We start from the raw sequence: 22,654 nt of genomic DNA on the forward strand, positions 1-22,654 counted from the left end.
TACATTTTTTGAATTAATGAGTGTTCAATGATAAAAAAATCACCCGGTATAACAAATATATTTTAAAAAATATTCTTATTCTATTATAATTGTGATAAAAGATTATTAATTATTATTGTTATTATTAGTATGAGTAGTAGTATTTAGTAGCATTAGTACATAGTAAACAGTAATAGTAATAGTAGTATAGGCAGTAGTAGTAGTATTAGACATTACAATACATATAAAATGTTTTAAAATAAGTGTATGTATTGAATAATTATTCATATACAAATATAGAATAATATCATTGAATACAAATATTATATTATAAGACTAGAATTTATAATCAGTGATATTAGGTAATCGTAAAAAATTACTATGACATTGTGCGCTGAATATTTCTTAAAAGTCAAAATCCCCCTCGTTCCACTTTCGAGTCTTTCATGCAAGAACAAATTCTGAGGGTAAAGTCTTTTGGTTTTTTAAATGTCTACCTACGTCCACACTCCACATCTATCTATAGAGCGAAATATTTTCGAATTACAATTTAAAATGAAAATAAAAAAAACTACGTACCTACAATAACATGATGCCGGTACAATTTAGTCGTCATTGCCAGATCGATATCGTATAAAATATATGCGTCCATTTCACGTGTATGCCGATCAATGATAGTGACGGTTGTCCACGTCTTAATATTAATATAATATTATTAAAAAGAGTTTCTAAAGCAGGCAAGAGAATACAAAAAACCAGTTACACGAAATCTCCTTCTACTCGTACGAACTGTAATGTGTTACATGCGCACACGCGGATAAGGTAGGTTAGGTATTGATACTTGAGAGTTGAGTCAGCCGCCTGCAATAATATTGTACCGCGAATTGATAGTTAAAATTCACTCACGTCCGTTTACCAAATTAAAGACATTTCAATTTAAACAGCTCAAACCTATACGTGACTGTAGTAGGTACCTAATGCATAAGACGTCACAGTACTGCTGCAGTTTTTCCGTCAGCCGCGATCGAATCATTTTTACCAGATGATTGTTGGTATAAATTCCATCTGTTTGGAAATTTGTAATAAAATTGTTTTTATCTTCAATTATAGTTAAATCCTTCTATATATTTCTGCGAAATCGTTACTGTATTGTGTTCGTTGAAAGTGCATACGATTTAATGACATGTGTTATAATATTATATTTTAATGTATGATATATTTTTTCTGGTATACCCGTTTGATAATAAATTATTATAATCGGCGTATTGTTCAGATTTAACAACTCAAAAAAAATATTCTAATCATTTTCAGTGGAATCTAATCTGAGTGGTGACACTGCATTGGCAGCTAATGTAGTAATTAGCTGTATTATTTATATGTCGACTGTTTTTATCGTATCACTCGTGATTAAACTATCGTTAAGGACGTGCCAGGATAGATTGACGTTCGTAAACCTCGCAGACGATGCAAAATATCATCTGACATCGCTGTCAATGGAAATCGTTGAAATCACCGAACATTATTGTTACACCATGAATATCGGAATAAGTATAAAAACAATAATAATAATAACAATGTATAATAAAAACTAATATTCATTGTTAATTGTGACTAAGTCACGCGCACCTGTAGCCAATAAAATACTAAAATATGCATTTAATTTTACTTAAATAAGTAGGTTCAATATCGACATATAGCCATGGTGGTAATAAGATATATATATCGAATATCATACGTAAAATACTTTGTCGACAGTTTGTAAATTTCACATAAAAGCCTGCTCAAAATTTACCGATAAAAACATTACTATGACACTATGGCTAATATTTACATATTATGCTCTAAACTTTAAACTAAAAACGGATATCAATCAGCTAACCAGGTTATCCGCATGTGTTGTCTCCGTCTTATAAAATATGTACAACATACCAAAAACTGTTTTGCGCGGAAAATAACTAAGAAACGAAATTTTCACCATATAAAAAGTAGAACTTTGGCTGTGCAATATAGTTTTTATTTTTTTAATATCACTTATAAGAAAAAAAGTTCTTATTGTTTCAAAATCTATAATTGTTTGTGTTTTTCAAACTTGAATAACTTTTTTTTTACTTCTGATATCGACAAAATAAAAACGATATTGCACAGCCAAATTTCTCCTTTTAATGTGCTGGAAATTTCGTTTCTTAGTTATGACTGTAGCCTTCTCGGTTCTTTCTCACGTAAACAAGTTTTTTGCTATGTATTACATTTGTAAGACGGAGACAAGTAGACAACACATCTTATGAGGACTCGTTACACAAACATTTATTATCTTGTCTTACAAGTGCGTAACATAACAAATTTTACGCTCAGCATATCACGTTTAGCTCCGTTCGTTTAAAAATTAGAGTGAACCTCTTATACAATTTAAAGCTAAAATTATTACCTAGGGCATCTCATATGCTTTTTACTATACTAAATGTATATAATTGGTATAATTACCATTTTTCGAATCCACATTATCTTTAAATTTTATCACACATATTTTTATACTTTATATCTCGCACAAAACAGAAACGATTCCGAAAATTATGTTACTTGAGTTTTTTCTAAAATAATAATAGGAGGTACCTGCATATTATAACATATAACTCGACGGTATCGAGTCTCGACACATTCTAAACAGTAAAAAAGTAAATATTATAATATTTTGGTTCGCTCAATTACTATCCACCGTCTACTACCCAATGTACCCGTACGTTATTACACCTGTCTTATCAAAATATAAGCTACCGAAACGTATCGATTACGTTGTATCATTAAAAAATAATCCGTTGTGTACGTGTAATTTTAGGAGCAATGCTTGTATACATGATTATAAAGTTAATTCACTCAGGTACCCGAGTATCTTGATCAGAAATTTTCTATAAAACATGAGCATTTATTTAAACACTAGAAACACTTGAATAAAACAATCCTCCAAATAAAAACTATTTGTTTGTTGAAATCTAATGTGAATTTAATTTAATAATAATAGGAAGTTAAATAGTTAGTATTGTTCACGTTACCTATTTAAATTTGAATTTTTAAAGTATAAACATTTGCATACCTTATTTCAGTACTCCACGTGCGGTCGATGCTCATACATTTTTTCCAAATAATATTATAAATATTATATTACATTCGCGACTAAGATTAGTATTTTCAACTTTCAGCCTCCTCTATTAGATCATTGATCTTATCATAGGTAGCTTATTCTTTTTACCACCATATATATGGCTATATCATATCATAAAATATTTTAAAAATTTTAAATTTTAGGTAGGTACTAGGTACCTACTACTATATCGTTGAAATGCATGATTTTATTTTATTTATTTATTCCGAACAGTTTTTATTTTAAATATTTAACAAATATTATGCAATAGTTTTAATAAGCCTAGGTATTTTAAATAATTGAACTTATACATATAATATTATGACTAAAGGAAAAGAAAATCCGATCAAATCTATAATCAGTGAAAAATAAAATATTTATGTCTTGGCTTTACAAAAAAGTAAAAATGAAAAGTTATTTTTCCACTTAATTTTTCAGTACTGAAGTTGTATATTTTATCGGGAAAGATGGTCGTGGTGATATTGTTAAAATTGTTTTGTAATTATTTGATAAAACTAACGACAAATTCGTGTGCGTATTACGTATTTCGTACAAATTTAGTGTTCATAGTCTATCACACCAGTCCATTGGCATTATCTGTCGTAACTAATTTGCGCAACTTCATTATTCAACTCAAACATCGTAGGTAGGTACCTACATTGTTAAAATATATTATATAAACAATATATGTATAAATGTTATTCGTAAAAATTATCAACTCATTCGATGGCTGATATTGTACAGACGAGGAAAATATACGACGAATTGTCCCGATGGTCATATTACCAATAACTACACAAAGGCGTTGAGAGACATTGTTGTACAAGATTTGTATCAAGGCGTAAACGTTTTAAGAAGTATAGTGGCATTAATTGCATCAAGTTACATTAGCAACAGGTGACGTGTTATTAATGATATTTATCTGACTTATTATTTATTATTATCTCGGTCGTGGAACTATTTAACTGAAAAAGGTCGTATGATAATATATAATAATTATTTTACATTAGGGGGGGGGGGAGTGATAAATTATGGTAAATTATTATTATTTTGTTACTAGGTACTCTATCCCTAAACAATTTTTAAGAAGTTTATAAATGTAATAAAGTGATTTTTTGATACGACTTTTTGATACTTTATATCTATTGACAATTCATAATATATTAATATATTTTAACACAATGTGAACTCAGTTGCACTCACTACTCAGCGCAGTAGCTAGGAAGGGGGGCTTAAGGGCTTAACCTGGCTATGACACTGTATATATTATGTATTTATATACTGTATAATATGAATACTTATTGAATAGTAGACATTTTCATCGTTGTATGCATAGGCGCAACTAGGGTAAAATTTCTAACAAAATTATCATAGGGGGCTTATATCTAAATGAATAAAAAATATTTTTGGGAGGGCTAAATCGTAGTCAGAGGTGGCTAAGCCCCCCCCCCCCCCCATTAGTCCCTCCTAGTTGCGCCTCAGGGTAAACGACTTATAAATAATTATAGTCATAGTTATGTTTATCGTCTACCTCGATACTAATACACTATAGCTGCAGTAGCGTCCCTATCAGGATCAAAGATATACCTATACCTTTAATCGTGGTCTCTATAATATAACATAGACCGAACCAAGGATGATATAGGTAAAAATAAACTTACCAGCTGTGGTAAATCGTATATTGGTCAACAAGCCAACGAAGACGCTCCTGCAGGCACTCTGCAGCTGTATTATAATATAAAACCGTAAAAAACCGTATGTGAATGAACTGTTTTTGCGTCATATGTTATAGGTGCACTTTGGCGCTGTGGTCCGTTAACATGCTGAACACGGAGAGAACGTTCTTCAAGACCCGATGCTCTAGGAATTTGAAAGTGAATGGCGCACGCGGATTCCGTATAATATTATATTAAATATTGAAATGTGTATTATACGAGAGTAATCCAACGATATAATATCACTATAATATTTATCGTCTTGTTTTTGTCATGTTTTCCATCATAAGATTGCAGACACGTTGAAAGCGGCCACCGGGGAAGCCGTCATCACTTTCGCGTACTTGGCCATGCAGTTGGGTTTGAGAAAGGCATGCATGTGCTTGCGGGTTTCCAAAAATCTATTGACATCGTTTGTACTGATGTATATAAATATGACCGGTAAATGCACAATATGTCTTATTATTTTTATAAGTATCATAAATTACAATACGAAGTTTATTCATTTCAATTTTTTCATGAATCATTCACTATATTCTATAATATCAAATTTGATAAAATGTCTAATTCTTGGTTAACAATAAATATTTTATAATTACACTTACAAAGTTGAAATTAAGGTACTTATTACCTACCTATATAGGTATTACATTTTGTTAACATTGAATTATATAATATTTCAATATTTGAATAAAACGTATAGGTATCATAAGTATTGTTCTGAAGCTTCGATCTTTCCCTATTCACCTGAAAGTATGTTCACACCAGCACACCTATTTATACTTGTAATAAACGGACACGCAATATCGTGTATTCGCTCATAATAATTTTTGATTGAAAAAAAAATCAATATTTGATATTCGAACTAGAAATCGATTCATTATAATATTTATCGGTGGCGATTTCAGTACAAGAGGGTCACTACCTAAAATAAGAGGCAATTCAAATAAATTATATTTTTGAAATCGGGATGCAATTTGTATGCGTCATAATTTCCAAGCGGATCAACAATGTTACTATAGTTTGATATAAGGTTCAAACTATCATGTGCACATATTGCACATTATGCAATTAACTTATAATAATATGCATATTATATATTGACGTTTATTGATTCAAATAGTGTTCAGATACACCGGCGTGCTGATGAATCCGACTTACGCGACGGCCTTGATGTACGGTTGTCCCGGACAAATCAATAGGGACCATTTCATAATTTTTTGGATCGGGCCAATCATCGGTGCACTCGTCTTCAAAGACGTCGTAAAAATAGCACAAATTATGTTTAATATGATGAGGCGTCACAATTAAAGTGGTATATGAACAGAATAGGTTAGCTATACACAGCTATATATATATATATATATTTATGTATAATATTATATTGGTAGGTAATAGGTATTCGTATACCGTATGTCGCCGAACGCTGTATACCTACCAACTAGTAATTATCATACACTATAAAATAGATACGACTATACTTGATACAATGAATATTAAGCGCAAAAATATATCGATTATACCTACTTGCAACAACTCATATATTGTATACAACAAAACCACGTTTGTTGCTAAGACGAGAATTACTTGTTTGTTTTCTATATAGGTATTATATTTATAATATGTATAATACTACAATGTATATACATATACTGTGATATAATGATAAGACAACACTTTTATTGATAACATATGCGTATAACGCGTTAACGTGTTATTGTGTATATTTAATATTTAATTATTATAAACGTGAGTAACCTATATATATTATTATATTTTTACTATAATATTAAAAAGTATTAGTGTTTGGCATAATCAAAATAAAATGGAAATAAATGAAAATCGAGACAAGTTCAACTCCGCTTCGATAATCCAAGCAAATAAGCTGTTATCGGAAGTTTTTAAAAAAACATTACTCGAAATCTCTATACTCGATTCACTCTACGGCAGTAGTAGCATCAGCGAATATGTTAAAGATGTTTTCCAGACATCTATTGACGACTTGCATAATTTTGGAACGTTAAAAACCTTGCATGATATAGTTGAGGACAATAATCGTAAACGCGATGAATGCGAACAAAAGAAAGAACAACTACGATTTTGGTTACAAAAAGGTGAACGGAAAACAAGAAATGGTGAACAATTTACACAAGAACACGTATCGTTGGAAAAAAAAATACAAATGTTCAAACAAAAAGAAGAAGAAATTGATTCGATTATTGAGAAGTGTACGGTAAGTGAGTTTTTTGAACCGAACTGAAACTGTATAAATTATGCCCGGGTTTAGACGACACATTTAAAACTTTTTACTAAAATATCGTTAAGAATTACACACAAATGAACAATTATAAACTAAATGCTAGTGTTATTACTAGTGCAGTACGATTATTGTTTTTAGTATCGATACAATTTCATATATAATAATATATTGATGTCATAATATCGCAATGTCAAATGCCACTATCGTAATATCAAAAATAAATATATTGTAGATTTTTATACATACTAGCAAAAAAAAGTTATTGAAATGTATTATATTATACATGCATAGCAAAAAAAACATTTAAATAAATAAAAAATACATAGAAGTAAAATCCATTTTACTTTGTGATTTTTAATATATTAGAGTCAATTTTAACAAATTGAAAGAAAGGAATATTATCCAGAATCTAGAATTGTTTTATCTCTTTATATTAAACAATAGTTTTAAGCACTTTAAAATGTTTTAATTGAATTTGATAAATGCTCAAAACTTGATATAAAATTAAAATATTTAAAAAAATCCGAGGTGGGACCATGAATAATATTAGTACTTTTAAATTTGTTATAATAGATTAGGTTGGGTTAATTCACTTTAATATAAAAAATCAGTGGCGTAATTTGGTCATTTTTGTGGGGGGGGGATGAAATTTTTTAACCTTTTGCCCCCCCCCCCCAAAAAAAAAAAAAATTATTTATTATAAGCACCTTTCAGTGCAATATATTTATAAATAGTAAATATTAAAATTAAATAACAAAACTCCACACGAACGATTAATTTAATATCAGTACCTATATCACAATATCAAATTATGAATTATAAAACTATAAAAGTCGAATGCCGATTGCTGATTGTAACTGTAACTTATAACCGATGTTCGATTACCACCGAATAACGACGAAACTAGGAAAGTCACTACGAAAATTCCGATTAAGTGTACAAATCATTATTAAGTTATTTTTTGTTCAATACTTCAATGGGACGATAGTCTTTAATCTAGATAAAATAATCTGATAATCATCGAGCGTCATCGATCCACGAAAAAATAATACTCTTATCACTCTTATCATTTTTCGGACAACTGCCAGCTAGCCGAGGCATTTGATATCAATAATAAAAAAATATATTATTAGATAAAGAAGTACATAGGTAAATGTTTAAATGTTTAAATGTTTAACCAGTCTTAGAAAAAAAAGGTCATGGGGGGATACGACACCCAAATCCCCCCCCCCGTAATTACGCCACTGTAAAAAATTACACGGTAAAATGGATTATTCTCTTTTTTTATTTTAAATTTTAAAAATCCCAAAATAAAAATGTGATGACATTGTCATCATGACAATGATACAGAAAAAAAGAACATTAATTACGAAGTGAAAAATCCAGAGGAACTTTGAAAAGTTGATTATTCTGATTTCTGAACGAAAACGTTGCTATGTTATGTATAAGTTAAGGCGCATTCACAGCTACGTCGTGTGTCGTATCGTGCGAGGGCTTGGTTATTATATGGTTACGACTGGTTTATTTGATGAACACAGAAACACCACACCATGCATGTATAATAGGTATAGAAGTATAGTCTTTTAATAATGTATAAGACTCAATCTCATATCAATAATACATTAATACACAATAATTTTCAATTTTTATCAATGAGTTAATCCTTACTTTATTAGATGAACTAGCTGTGTTGTACATGAAGCCGGAAATAACTGGAAAAAAATCAAAATGTTAATTTATTTTTTTTCCCGATCAAATATAAACTCACAGTAGTTTATAAATAACATTTAATACTATTATAATAGGTATTATAATGAATTTAGTGGTACAAATAAAACACTCGAACCAGACGTTCAATGCACCTACTAATCATTAATCTGTATCTAGTTAACATTGTTTGTCACTTCCAACTTTCAAGTGATCATAAATGGCATTGCATTGTTTCTTATTATGATTAGCCACGACGACACCACTTGGTATGAGGTAGCCGTTCGCCTGTTCACAAAGAGTAAGTCTGAGTGTATATAGGTACTGGCATACTGTATAATATGTATGTTGAGCCATCATTTTAAAACGAAAACAAAATTCTTTAATTTATACATTTTAAATTTGAATAATTTAATGAATGTCGGAAAACATCAGACCAGTGACGAATTACAAATTTGTATGTTGAAGTCTGTAGGTACTTTAATTTATTATGTATTTTATACTCATCTGTCTGTAATTACCCACAGTTTCACAACATAACGTTTAAAAAAATAAACTCCAACCATACAATTAATTACTATTTTTTTAAAAATAGTAAATATAAAAAGTGACTTCTCAGGTCTCGTGTGCCAAAAAAGGCAAGAAACAAACCTGCCAACCGGGATTGAGAACTTATAAAAATCCAACTTACAATGTTTTTAAAATTGTTATTTTTATTTAAATTATATTATACATATATAGGCCGATGGGGAACATACAGCGATACGAAGAGAGACAGAAAAAAACTATGTAGACAAATGGGAAAAGGCTAGAATAGAAAATTTCAAATTTAAATTTAAATCTGAAGAACTAAAATTACAAAAATGTATGGCAGAGTTACAAACTAAAATGAAAACGGATCAAATCGTAGATGAAGAGAACAAACAATTTTTAGACTACACTATAAAGGTGAGTCAACATGATCGTACAAGTACAAGTACTTTCGGAAAAAATGTAAATCAACAAACAATTTTATTATTTTGTTTTCAAAGGAATTAGAAAAACAAATCGAGTATTGGGAATGTAAATATAAAACTGATACTAAGGAAATTGACGAACAATTAGAGAACCTTATTATAACATTAGAGGAAAAATCCAAAGAAATAGAAAGTTTAAAAAAAACAGTAAGAACATTTGTATTCAATATTTCACTTGTGTTAGTGTAGGTGCTTTGTAGATAATGGATGCGATTACCGTGGTAGTGGTGTTGACGTACGGTTTAATTTTAATAGTACCTACATTTTTCAATGCCCGTACGTAGTATGTACGTATTTCTATACAACTTTAATTTTTAATGTGAAATTATAGTTTAACGAGAGGCAAACTATTATCGAGGATCATGCTGAAAATAAGCAAAGAGCGGAAGAAGAGAAAAAACTTAACGAACACATGGAAAAAATGGCCACGAAAATTCAAGCATGGTGGAGAGGTACAATGGTCAGGCGTCGTCTAGGTCCATATAAACATTTATCGGGGCCCAGAAAGAAGAGTATTAAGAAACCGTTAATAAATAAAGGGAAAAAAACGAAGAGCAAATAGTTTATTATTTAAAAATAAATAATATTAAGAATTATAGTGGTTATTGGTTAATTTATCTGTACCTATGACATAAGTCACAACACCCACATGGTCATTAAAATTATCATCAGATATTATCAGATTTTGAAAATGTATTGGCATTACCTTGAATGTCAATATGTCAAGTTTTAGGTAATACACAACCAAAATCTGAAAATAATATCAACAGGTTTTAATAATTAAAACTTAATAAACGATTTTTTTGAAATGGTCAAATAACACAGAGATTGACCAAAGTTTTGGTAGTTAAAATAAACTTGAGTACGTGTACAGTTATTATATAAGAAAACAACTAATTTTCAAATTTGTGTGCCCCCAACCATTAAAAATAAAGGTAAAATTAAAAATTAAAAAAGTCCAAAATAAATATTTGGTCAAAAACACAAGGTTTTTTCAATTTCTTGGAAGTTTTTCCCACCCCCAGGCAGTGGCGTGCTGAACATTTATAAATCTTGATGCCCAGCATATATTTCAGTACCTACCCCCTCTTTATCCCCTTGATATAATATATCGTACATATAATTATTATGTGACTGTAAATATTTTAATTTTTGTTGTATGTTATTGATTATCATAATGTACCCAACCTCCCAAAAAAAATCCATCATGACGCCTAGGTGTCATAAAACCCCATTCACCACGACCACGCCACTGCCCCTAGGTGACTGTCAGGACCATATACCGACTACCGAGTATACCAGAAACCAAAATTGTGTGCAGTACGAAATTTAAAAGTGTGTAGTAGTAGTAATAGTAATAGTAATAACCTAATTATGAATATTAATAGCCGGAATAATATTCTCTTAAAAAATTGAAAATATTCTTCCGATATTTTATAAAAATTATAAAAAAATATGCAAAAAATATGTTTTCATATTAATATATTATCTTAAATTAAAAATATGCCTTTATATGCAAAAGAATAAAGTACATATTACAAAAAAAATACTAATATAAATCGGTATATACCTAATTAATAAAAAATAATACAGCTTAAAAAAAACTTTAACTTATAGTCGGGAGGATGAAAAGTGACCGCTGGCGATATGTCAGCAAGCTTTTTTTTTCGAAAAACAGGGGTACTACCATTCTATAATACATTTGTATTAGGTATATCTAAATCTAGTATTTAAAATGCGCACTTTGCGAACTCATCAGGGAAATTCACCGCGCATCAGTGGCGAATCCGGAATTACTAACCACTTTTCATTCTCCCGACTACAGTAAAGTTAACATTTTATTTATTTAATTAAATTATATTAATGACGTATGTTTGATTAAGACAATTTTTCATCATTATCTACAGACTATATAACTATTATTATATGGGGTATAATTAACGGATATACGCAGGGCCGGATTTAGAACAAGTGCCGCCCAAGGCCCTTTGAAATATGCCGCCCCTACCCCAAGAAAAAAATTTGTAATTATTTCTAATAAATCCATTTCATTTTAATGAAATTAGGTCAATAGTCATTATAAACAAAACAAATAATAATTATAAATCCTAATTAGGCATTATCAGTATAAATTTTTAATCTTAATCTTAAAATAATCTTAATAATCTTTAATCTTATATCTAGTAATACTTAATAGTTAAACTTATACCTAATCATAACCTATGTTATTTATAACATTTTACGACGAACTTTTTTAGACGCGAAATCGTCGATTATATCATCATAATTTATACTTCTAAGCATCTCAGATTCTATAGTGTAGTATTGATGTCGCGTTTAATCTATCTGACTCCAAAGTTGAACGAAGATGCGATTTCACTCTTTTCAATGCTGAAAACGACCGCTCTGCTGTACAATTTGTTGCAAACGTGCACAAATACATAGGTACGTAACGCTGTTGTGACGTTCGGGTAAATATCTATTAAATCATTTGTATACAACATCTTACAAAGTTCTTTGGATTTCTTGACTGTACTTCACCATTTATACGTGTTCTAACAAATAATGATTTATTTAAAAATCTATTTTTGTCAGGATACTCACGTTTAAAACATGTAAAATCATCATTTAAATTTTGATTTATTCTGTGTTTTGCCATATAATCGCGAGTTACATCATTAATAATCCATTTAGCCGGATCATTATAATCAATATAAAATATATCGGGATCCATATTTAAAGTAGAAGTTGTTAAATTATTAATGACAAAATCCGATTCGCACTTACTCGTTTCAATCTCTTCTAAATCATGTTGATGTGGTTGACCATTATCAGGTATATTCAAAGAAGACGGTGTAGCAGGCTTAAAGAAAGTACTTAGTTTAGGTATTTTATTTAGAACTTTACTCTCTTTATATTCTTTATCTTTGGCTCGCTTTTTATACTCTGAACCACTAAAACGTTTACGACCGTCACTCATATTGAAAAAATGCTAAATACTGTAAATTATTAATTATTATTTATTAAATATATTATGTTGTAATATGCACTCCCGACAATAACGAACAATAAACTGAAATGAAGTGTGGTCGTGTGCGATGTGGATACACAATATCTCTAGCCAATTTCTATATATATTATATTTTTATCGTAATTACTTTTAGGAACAACTTATATTATTATGTACCTAGGTAGGTATCTTATCTTTATAGCTCACATTACGAGAAAATTGATTTCAGGTAAATTACATTTTCAGTGTCATGCGCCCGTATATTTTACACACAGGTATCTAAAAAAAAATCATATAAATATTTCATGCATTTATATAATTTTTTTTTTATTTCTTACAAAATTTGCCGCCCCAAAAAATTTGCCGGCCTAGGCGTAAATACGGCCCTGGATATACGATAGTATATAATATATATATATATATATATATATATATATAACTATTAGGCTATCGAATGCGGAATGATTGAGAACGTTACATGTTTTTGGCTGAATGATTCAGAACACTTAAAATTAACAAAGTAGTACTTAACGCTGACAAAAAAAAAATCCCAAACAATAATACGATTAAGAACGAATTTACGTGCAACGTTACCATATAATTTATTTGGCTATTGAAAGATTCAGTAATATACTTATACATAAAATAAATGTTCTTGAAAAAAAGTCATACGTTTATAATTATATTTTTATACAAATATATGGGGATCTATTAATATGTAATATAATATATGAATAAAACACGTAAAATAATATATTAATATGTAGATTGTAGAACTAACAAAAATATGTAATATACAGAATGATTTTTTTAATATGCTCACCTCCATTTATCCCTTTAATAATACTTTTATTAAAATTCTGATTTTTAGAATTTTTAAGTATACCTACCTGAAGACAATATATTTTCAAATTCCTGAATCCTGATCATTTTGTACCTGCTATTATACTCATAAAGAGTGTCCTGTGGTGATACAAACTTCAATTTTTCAAATTGAAATCCCCCTTTAGTGGGAGATTTTCATGAAAATGGTTATGTATCTAAATCAAAATACTAATAAGTAGTTTCTGAGTTATTAAAATGTTCCTACTATAAGGATAATAAACCGTAAATTTGGTTTTAAAAAAATATAAGCTATATGTAATATTAGATGTAGTATTCATTATAGGTGTTTAAACCATTTTTACAAATTACATATATGTAAATGCATAATTCAACTTTAAAGTACTAAATTTATATTAAAAAAAAAACAAACATAAAAAACAAATATGTATGTATAGATAAAGAAAATAAATAAAAAAAGTAAAAATAAGAAAAAAACAACGTAAAAACAATGCAGTTTATAATAATAATTATTATTATTAAAACCAATAGCAACCATTTGTAACTAAAAATTTACAAAAAAAACAACGTGTCTAAAAACAATGCTAAAAATGTTTCCACCGAAACCGTGGTTCGAACTCGATACCCGTTTTTAAATCTCTTGTTTGAGAACATTCCCGGGTTGAACCTCTTATATTTACCTTTTTTGCGACAACATGTAACTCATCTAGTCATCTCCTTCCCCGAGATCTAATCTATCTCTGTACCAAATTTAATCGTGTTCAAATGAACGGTTTAGGAATGCATAAAGGATACCGGGACAGACAGGGGCGTCATTTCACATTTTTTCATGGGATGCAAAACCAATATTGAAAATCTAAAGTAATACCAGTCGCTCGAGTCATCCAATGAATTTTTTTCAACACACTTATAATGTAGATACTAATGTAGATAATTTTATAGAAATTAATTTAGTGTTGGACGAGTATTGTTTTTTAATTTCGAGTCGAGTCGAGTCGAGTTCAAAATTCAAGTACTCGACAAATGCCGAGTATTAAAAAAAATTCGAGTACTCGACAAATTCTGAATATTAAAAAAAATTCGAGTACTCGACCAATGCCGAGTATAAAAAAAAACTCGAGCACACGACAAATGCCGAGTATTGAAAATATGCGAGTACTCGACAAATTCCGAGTACTCGACAAAATGGTCGAGTATTTTAAATTGTTCTAAAATTAGATTTTCCAAAAAATATTATATTTTCTTTTATACAGTTATATAATTAATTAAAACTATTGTTATCAATCTAAACTATCATGTATCACCTTCCTGGTATTCATATCGGATATATGGGTTCTTTCAGTTATTTATAGTTTTAACATTTATTTTTCAATAAATTACTATTTATAGTATTTTTAATAATTAAAATAATAACATGAGTACTCGACTCAAAGCGAGTACTCGATTCAAAACGAGTACTCGTATTTATAAGTCCAAAAAAAATTTAGTCGAGTCGAGTCGAGTACTCGAACATGACTCAACTAAATTTTTTTAAATCTAATACCTATTGATTATAATTTTAAGCTTAACGTTATAAATTATAATCAATAGTACCTATATAATTAATTATTAAAGAATTATATGTATTCATTTTGTTTTAAATTGGGTACGTGGTAGATTAAAATGTTTATCCATATAACCATATCAATGTTTGATGAACCAAACTTACATGGAATAAATAATTAATTTACCTAATAGGTACAGACTATCAATTATCAAATTATAATTTAGAAGTAATTTGATGATTATGTAACAAAGATAGTAAAAATGTACTAAGTAAATAATAAAATACATTATTAATTAATCTGTAGCTTTTAACAATTTGTGCATTGACATACATCAATTGAATATTCAATATTGATATAGCCATATAGGTTGGTACTTATAAGTTATATTGATATATCAATAGACTATAATATGACAACTTATTTTTGTTTGTTTTAAAATTTAAATAAATATTCGCATTTATACATTTAATTTTATTCTGTAGATTGTGGTCTGTATAAGTACCTGCAATTCATAATAAATGTTATAATGGATAAGTGGTTAATAAACAAAAATAGAAATCTTAGCGAACAAAGTGCTTTTCATGGTTGAAATATACAGGTTGTTGCATTTAGACTCGGATTGTTTATCATCAGAAATGCGGCAAAATTACTGCGTAAATGGATATCACAATTATTATCAATTTTTCTTATCATCAAAAATTTAAAATACCTACACTGACAAATAAGCTAACAAATTCAAAATCCCGCGTATATTATTATTATTGGCTTCCTTTTCGTTGCTATTTATGTTTTTATCATCAAATATTTGATTGAGAGGGGGTATAAAATGGTATAAATTCAATAACCTTGTATATATTTTCAACCATGGTGCTGATACAGTAGTTATGCACAATTATTTTAATTATTTTAAGTATGGTTTAAAAACCCGTTTTTGCCAAAATGTATTTCTTGTAAGAAGATGTTTCTGCTGAATATTATTTGGGAACCGTGCACACAGTGACGCCGAAGTTTTTCAAATATGGTCAGGCAATTTTAAAACTTCGCGGCCTAAATATCTTAATAATTGAATACAGAGGTACCTACCCTAATATATATTTACTCGCATAAAATTAACGATGTAAATAAAATGTGGTCCGACCTTACCATAGACTTGGACTTTGGCACCACTGCATCGCATTACACTACAGATTAATTATTATATTTATTCTGAAACAAGATATTTTTTTTTATCTCAAAATTAATATTTAATTTTTAACCTTGGTATTTTCATATACCGTGTGTCTGCGAAAACAAGGTACACTGTATAATTAAATTATCCATATTATTCAGTAGTCTATGTATATTTTTGAATTCTGTTTGCGGGACATATAATTTAACTATAGATTATCAGATCATCAATCATTATCATCAGATCTCTCGTAGACAGAATTCGAAAATATGTATGGGGTACTGAGTAATGTAGGTAACTGAGTTATAGATTGCGCCCAGTTTTCGGGACACACTGAATAATATATAATATATGTAAACATAATATACATACATATTAAATATCATTTTCAATATTTAGATTGTGGTGGGATAAAGTATGTCTTGCTTATTCATTATTATCATATAGCTTCATCAGTTCGTTACATTAACGCAACGATAATACAAAAATATGTATTTTAAAATTAAATATTGCTTAATATACTTTAAAATCTTATTAGCTTTAATACAATGTTTGTCAATTTCTGGACATATAACAAATATGCTTGATTTATATGAAGGTGAGTTTAAAAAATGTTCAATTAAATAAGTGATTAAGTTTAAACTTTAAAGGTACAATGAAACGGATACTTAACTATAGTTAATAAAAATTTGCTTATGCTTATATATTACTTAGGTGACGTATGTCAGGTAGGCAAGGAAAATTCGAGAAATCATGTCTGCAAACAACCAGAAAATTGTGCGTCGTTAGAACAGAGACTTCGAGATCAAGATTTTCCACATGTATGCTCGTTTATTAAAAACAAGCCAATAGTCTGCTGTTCACCCACAGTAACAATCAACACAACTAATTTCGAACCGGTATTAAAAACCCCTATTTCTACATCATCATACTCTGCCACTGAAAGTACGTATCGGTAGGTATCGTACAAAACTCGTATTTAAACAGCTTTTCATAAATTATAATCTGTTCTCGTGACCGCTGTGCAGTGTGTAGCCAGTACAAGGATCTGGTGTACGCAAACGTGCAACAACCCTCGTCCGGCGGGATACAACCGAAGAAAACTCCCAAATGTTACAACGTGATGACGTTGATCGTTGGGGGCATGAAGGCTAAACCGATGGAATTTCCACACATGGTATGATAATTATTTACCATAGATAATGAAAATCAGAAAAAAATCTAGACGAAAATTTACCAATATTGAAATTTTGCTTCCCGCAGGCACTATTAGGTTACGGGAACATCGAAGATGAGGAGAAGTCGTGGGGCTGCGGAGGTTCGCTGATAAGCAACAGGTGGATCCTGAGCGCGGCTCACTGCACCATAAATCCTGGGTAAGTACCATGTACAAATTACGCGAGACCGCGTGGTTTTAAATACAAGTATTTTTCAAAACATCCCTCCGTGAAGACGTACGGTGAGCTGGGCACGCCTTGGCGTTTTGAACATCTATTCGCTGCAATCCGACGACCCCGGCCCGGCTGACTACAAAGTCGTGGAGCGCGTGGTGCACCCTAAATACAATTCGACTTACGTCTACAATGATATAGCGCTGTTCCGTTTAGAGGTGGAAGTCAAGTTTTCGGAGCACGTGCGACCTGTATGCCTAAACACGGTCCAAAACTTAAGTTTCGATATGACCACGGCTACCGGCTGGGGTCGGACCTCGACCAGTTAGTATTAATTTTTATACTACCTACGTACCTATCGTTCGACCAGCGTGGCAAACTGAGATATCAGATTTTTTTGTGTGGTTCGATAGTTTTAACGCCCACCTCAAAAAAAAAACATGTAATCCATCACCGTTCAAATAAATAGGGATAGCAGTGTATCACTATTACCACCATAAGCGCAACTAGGGGTTAGCTGGGGGCTTAGCCCCCCGCTCCAAAAAAACTTGTAATAGCCCTCACAAAATAAATAATTCAATTCTTTCCTAAAAAATATATTGCCTATGATAAATATGGTAACTATCATAAGCTGTATGCTAGTATTTGTTTTAAGGAAACAATTTATGTCGGTATGATATAAATTATTTTGTATTAGGTAAGATTATTACACATAATTTTTCAGCATACCTATGCACTGAACTATAACATAGAGATAGGTAATAGCGGAATAAAAATCCCCTGAACAAAATCCCCGACCCTAGGAAAAATAACCCCCAGACAAATAAACCCCAATATTACTGACAACCACATGGCATTTTTAAAACATAATTAGTGTAATTATTACATTATTAATATTAAATTACAAATAATATATTATAGATATAGTTACTTATATAATATAGGTATACTTTTCATTAAAAAAATTATACATAATTAATAAATAATATTAAAAAATTAACAATCATATTGTTTTGTTTTATATCATGATGTGAAACAACATATGTTAATAGTTCTTTTAAAAGATTACTGAATAAGTACTTACATTCATTAACTATTTGTTTAATAATTATTTATTTTATAATCGTTTAAATATTGTATCTACCTATATTAAGTAAAACTTGTAAAATTTACTTATAATAATTATTATTATTATTTAAATATCGTTAAAATATTATTAGGTAACGTAATATTTTATTTCGGGGATATATTATAATATATAATATAAAAGTATTAAGAAAAAATATTATTGTTGATGTTTGAAAATTATATTATTATAATAAATATTAAAAAATAAGGTAATTATTAAATACTTGAGTAAATAAATAATTGATCTTGTTTGTATGTTTTATTATATTTTTAAGTGAACAAATATGGAGGTGTGGCCCCCACGGGTTACTTTTCATGTAATGTCAGGGGGGGCTACAGCCCCCCTCAACATATCAGCCCTAGTTGTGCCACTGATTACCACACTGCTTTTAGTTATTATAGTCCTAGTATAATGTCTACGGTTAATATGTTTTTCAAACCTGCTACAGTGCTACTTATGAACAAATTCCCAAAAATATCTAGATACCTATACCATGTAGGTTAATTTCTAATTCGTGTGTAACGGTGTAACCATATGTTAATTAATATCTAACAAAGCCGCCTCTAGACTTATGACGCTCACTATTCCATGTGGTGGCTTGGCGATTTGTAGCGAAAGTGCCACGGCGCCGGCTGCTGCAGAGTCGGATTTGACGGAGAGTTTTCAGAGACCGCCCCAAAATGTTTGTCTATATCAGCATTTCCCAAACTTTTCCTCCACCGGACCCCTAATTAAAGTACAGTAAAAATTATTGCGGACCCCATACTAAAAATAACACAACTCAATAATAATAAATTATATAAATTCGCGGACCACAGTTTGGGCAACGCTGGTCTATATTACCTATAATAATACATGGAAATTCAATCGCTATGTCATCTGTGCAGATGGTATGATTAGTCCCGACTTGTTAAAGGTAGACCTGTCCCTGATATCGAATGAAAATTGTAAGTATAGTTATCCTCAGAGTGCCAATCCGAGAATTAACTTCGGGATACTGGAAGACAGCATGATATGCGCGGGCGACATCGTGGACGGAGGCGACACGTGTACGGTGAGCAAACGATAATAATCGGTGGACGACTGACACAAAGTTTTCCTTACTGCACTTTATACAAGTTATAAATGTAATGTATAATATAAAATGTAACATATGCATTTCACCACAGGGCGATTCTGGCGGCCCGCTGCAAATAAAGCACCCCGACTACATATGTATGTCTAGCCAAATCGGTATAACGTCGTTCGGGAAATATTGCGGCAATAGGTACTCACCCGGCGTCTTCACCAGAGTGTCCAAATATGTTCCATGGATCGAACAGATCGTTTGGCCGAAGAGTTGAACGTCCGCAAATCCCGCCAGACAAAATAATCGATTTTTTTAAATAAAAAGTACTTACCTAAATATTAAGTCTAATATATCGTGCAGTGCATAATGACGCGTATATCGTGGTACTATTAATATTCAACATCTACATTCAATAGACAATGATAGCATGCCCTCGTATTGTTAGGTGATTTAGATTAAATTACTAAACCAAATGTAAAATATATCACATTTTTAAGATATGAAAGAATAAAGATATTCTATCTATTAATTATTATGTATTATATAAATAATTACATTTTTTTAATGAATTAATTAATTAACTACTGCAGTCTGCAGTTGATTACCTATATGTATTTGTATTGACCCAAAATCATAAAATAAGTGTGTGACATGTGAACAAATTAATTCTAATCAGTAGGTACTACCTACCTAGTTTTGACTATAGTTATTTACAATTTATAATTATTAACTCTTAAAAAGTATAGAAACTTAAAGAGAGTACCTAACTAGGCATTTAATACATAAGTCGAAAATCCCATGATAATAATTACATATTAATTGACAATAATATAATATTATATTAGTATTACCTATTATTTATTTATTTACAGTATAACTCTGCGAGCATTATTAATTCCAGGTTTCTAAACGTATTTTTATACAAAGCAATAAACTATAATTATTCCGAAAACAACTGATTTTGTAACAATTTATCAGGAGCTTTGTATTAAATTTTTACACTTTTTGGCCCAACAGATAAAACTTTATTGATATTTATAGAAAAAAAAACTAAAAAAATTGAAAACTGAAAATGTCCGTAAACAGCTCAAAAAGAGTCAAAATATTTTCAAAATTGTATGGTGTATAGGAAATGCTAATATAAACATTCAGTAAAATTTTCATGTATCTACAGTTATTCATTTTTGAATTACAACAAATTAAGGAAATCGAGTGAATATCCAATGTTGTAAAAATTTGAATTTCAAACGATCATAAAAATTTAATTTGACTTTCTTATAGATATTTTTTGTTTGATAAAGGTAGATAATCTTATAAGGAATCTTGTATTACATTTTAAAATCTTAGATTTAAAAAGAAAATTTTTTACGAATTCTTAACTCAAAATAATTTGCTAATTTTCGTGATTTTTCCATATTTTATCAATTTTTGAACTTTAAATGCTTATAAAAAAAAACTGTGACTAAGGATTTTTAATATTTTTCATCTGCTTTTGAAACAATATACTAGGAGCCTTTTATTAAATTGTCAAGCCTTTTTAATCAACAAATAAAATTGTATAGATATTTTTAGAAAAGAAACTACAAAAAAATGAAAACTGACAATGTCCGTAAAGAGCTCAAAATAAGTCAAAATATTTTGAAAATGTTATGGTGTATAGAAAATGCTAATATAAACATTCAGTCAAAATTTCACGTATCTCCGGTAATTTTTTTTAAAGTTACACCAAAAACCAAATTCAATTTTGTGAAAAATCGATTTTGCGTGAAAATTCCCTTTTTTCCTTAATTTTTCTTTGGTTTTTCTTGGCGCTTTTGAAAATTACTGGGAATTTTAACCTCCTCAATGCACCAACGATATTCACTTTCCAATCGAACAAGAAACTGAAGTTGAAAATCGAAGCATTATTTCGACTACTTATCGTGTACACAGACACAAAAAAAATAAAAAAAACACATATCATTGTAAAATCAATACATTCATCGTTCCACTCAGAATCTAAAATTAATAACTTAATACTAACAATCGTAAATTCGAAACCATGTAGAGAAAAACGAACAATAATGAATAAATAAAATATAACATATATTATCAACAATCGTAACTATGTATATTGTATACCTACTGGCTACTGTAAACCTAACGGTAACTAACCAATCAAGGAGACTACCACCTTATTGCGGAATACTATAATAGACGCCGTACTAAGCTTTAACAACTTGAGGCGGGTTTCCAATATACACGTTCGCGGCGTAAATCCTTTTTTGTGATTATTTGGTTAGGTTAGGTTACCACACGATTAACCACGATACCGTGTTGTTGCCTGTTAAGGCGCATTCACAGCCACGTCGTGTGTCGCATAGAATATAATATTCTACGTGTGTCGTGTTTGGTAATTATATCGTTACGATTATTAACCAATATGATTTAAAAGTTGAGCAGTAGTCAATTCTTGGTATACTCGGTTACACCTTGGTTATTACATGATACCAAAATAGTAATATCCAATTACAATACGATTTGATCGACACGACACGACGCACGACGCAGCTGTGAATCCGGCTTTAGACATTATTGCTAAACATCTTTCGTGTACACGGCACACATGTATTGTGGACAGTGGCGTAGATACGATTTTTTTCTGGGGGGGGGGGGGGGGGTATAAAATATATTTATGATACAAA

At 30.0% G+C, this 22,654-nt stretch overlaps 4 protein-coding genes across 8 annotated transcripts in view; 3 read left to right on the top strand and 1 right to left on the bottom strand.

Annotated features, from left to right (window-relative positions):
- Window positions 1-6,583, top strand: part of LOC107883945 — a 7,536-nt gene extending 953 nt beyond the window's left edge. Inside the window, exons 2-7 of the mRNA XM_029487228.1 lie at window positions 1,291-1,527; window positions 3,554-3,761; window positions 3,860-4,012; window positions 4,908-4,989; window positions 5,121-5,271; window positions 5,954-6,583. Coding sequence (XP_029343088.1) covers window positions 1,291-1,527; window positions 3,554-3,761; window positions 3,860-4,012; window positions 4,908-4,989; window positions 5,121-5,271; window positions 5,954-6,141 — 1,019 coding nt within the window. The 3' untranslated portion in view covers window positions 6,142-6,583. The remainder of the gene's footprint in view (window positions 1-1,290; window positions 1,528-3,553; window positions 3,762-3,859; window positions 4,013-4,907; window positions 4,990-5,120; window positions 5,272-5,953) is intronic.
- LOC100572674 (probable cation-transporting ATPase 13A3) overlaps window positions 1-22,654 on the bottom strand; it is a 39,809-nt gene that overhangs the window by 13,387 nt on the left and 3,768 nt on the right. Inside the window, exon 2 of one of the 4 annotated variants that reach the window (XM_029487225.1) lies at window positions 8,759-8,802. The exons of 1 other annotated variant lie outside the window; for it this stretch is intronic. The gene's annotated coding sequence lies outside the window, so the exon portion shown is untranslated. Of the gene's footprint in view, window positions 1-558; window positions 689-8,758; window positions 8,803-22,654 lie in introns of those variants that run through there. 2 more of the 4 variants (XM_003240457.4, XM_008185402.3) reach the window with 2 other exon arrangements.
- LOC100574961 (dynein regulatory complex protein 9) lies at window positions 6,586-11,222 on the top strand. The gene is made up of 4 exons (XM_003240475.4): window positions 6,586-7,063; window positions 9,539-9,745; window positions 9,829-9,960; window positions 10,145-11,222. Exons 1-4 carry the CDS (start codon window positions 6,656-6,658, stop codon window positions 10,373-10,375), a joined length of 978 nt encoding a protein of 325 aa, XP_003240523.1. The 5' UTR covers window positions 6,586-6,655; the 3' UTR covers window positions 10,376-11,222.
- Window positions 16,077-20,500, top strand: LOC100572821 (venom protease). Of its 2 annotated transcripts, XM_029487227.1 has the most exons (8): window positions 16,077-16,288; window positions 16,920-16,979; window positions 17,096-17,326; window positions 17,410-17,558; window positions 17,645-17,757; window positions 17,834-18,096; window positions 19,789-19,955; window positions 20,071-20,500. In XM_029487227.1, exons 2-8 carry the CDS (start codon window positions 16,961-16,963, stop codon window positions 20,242-20,244), a joined length of 1,116 nt encoding a protein of 371 aa, XP_029343087.1. In that variant the 5' UTR covers window positions 16,077-16,288; window positions 16,920-16,960; the 3' UTR covers window positions 20,245-20,500. The 2 variants fall into 2 exon arrangements, with proteins under 2 accessions (XP_029343087.1, XP_003240507.1); XM_003240459.4 differs by lacking the exon at window positions 16,077-16,288 and having other exon boundaries at window positions 16,646-16,979.

This window comes from Acyrthosiphon pisum, chromosome A1 (assembly GCF_005508785.2).
Source record: "Acyrthosiphon pisum isolate AL4f chromosome A1, pea_aphid_22Mar2018_4r6ur, whole genome shotgun sequence".
Lineage (NCBI taxonomy): Eukaryota > Metazoa > Arthropoda > Insecta > Hemiptera > Aphididae > Acyrthosiphon > Acyrthosiphon pisum.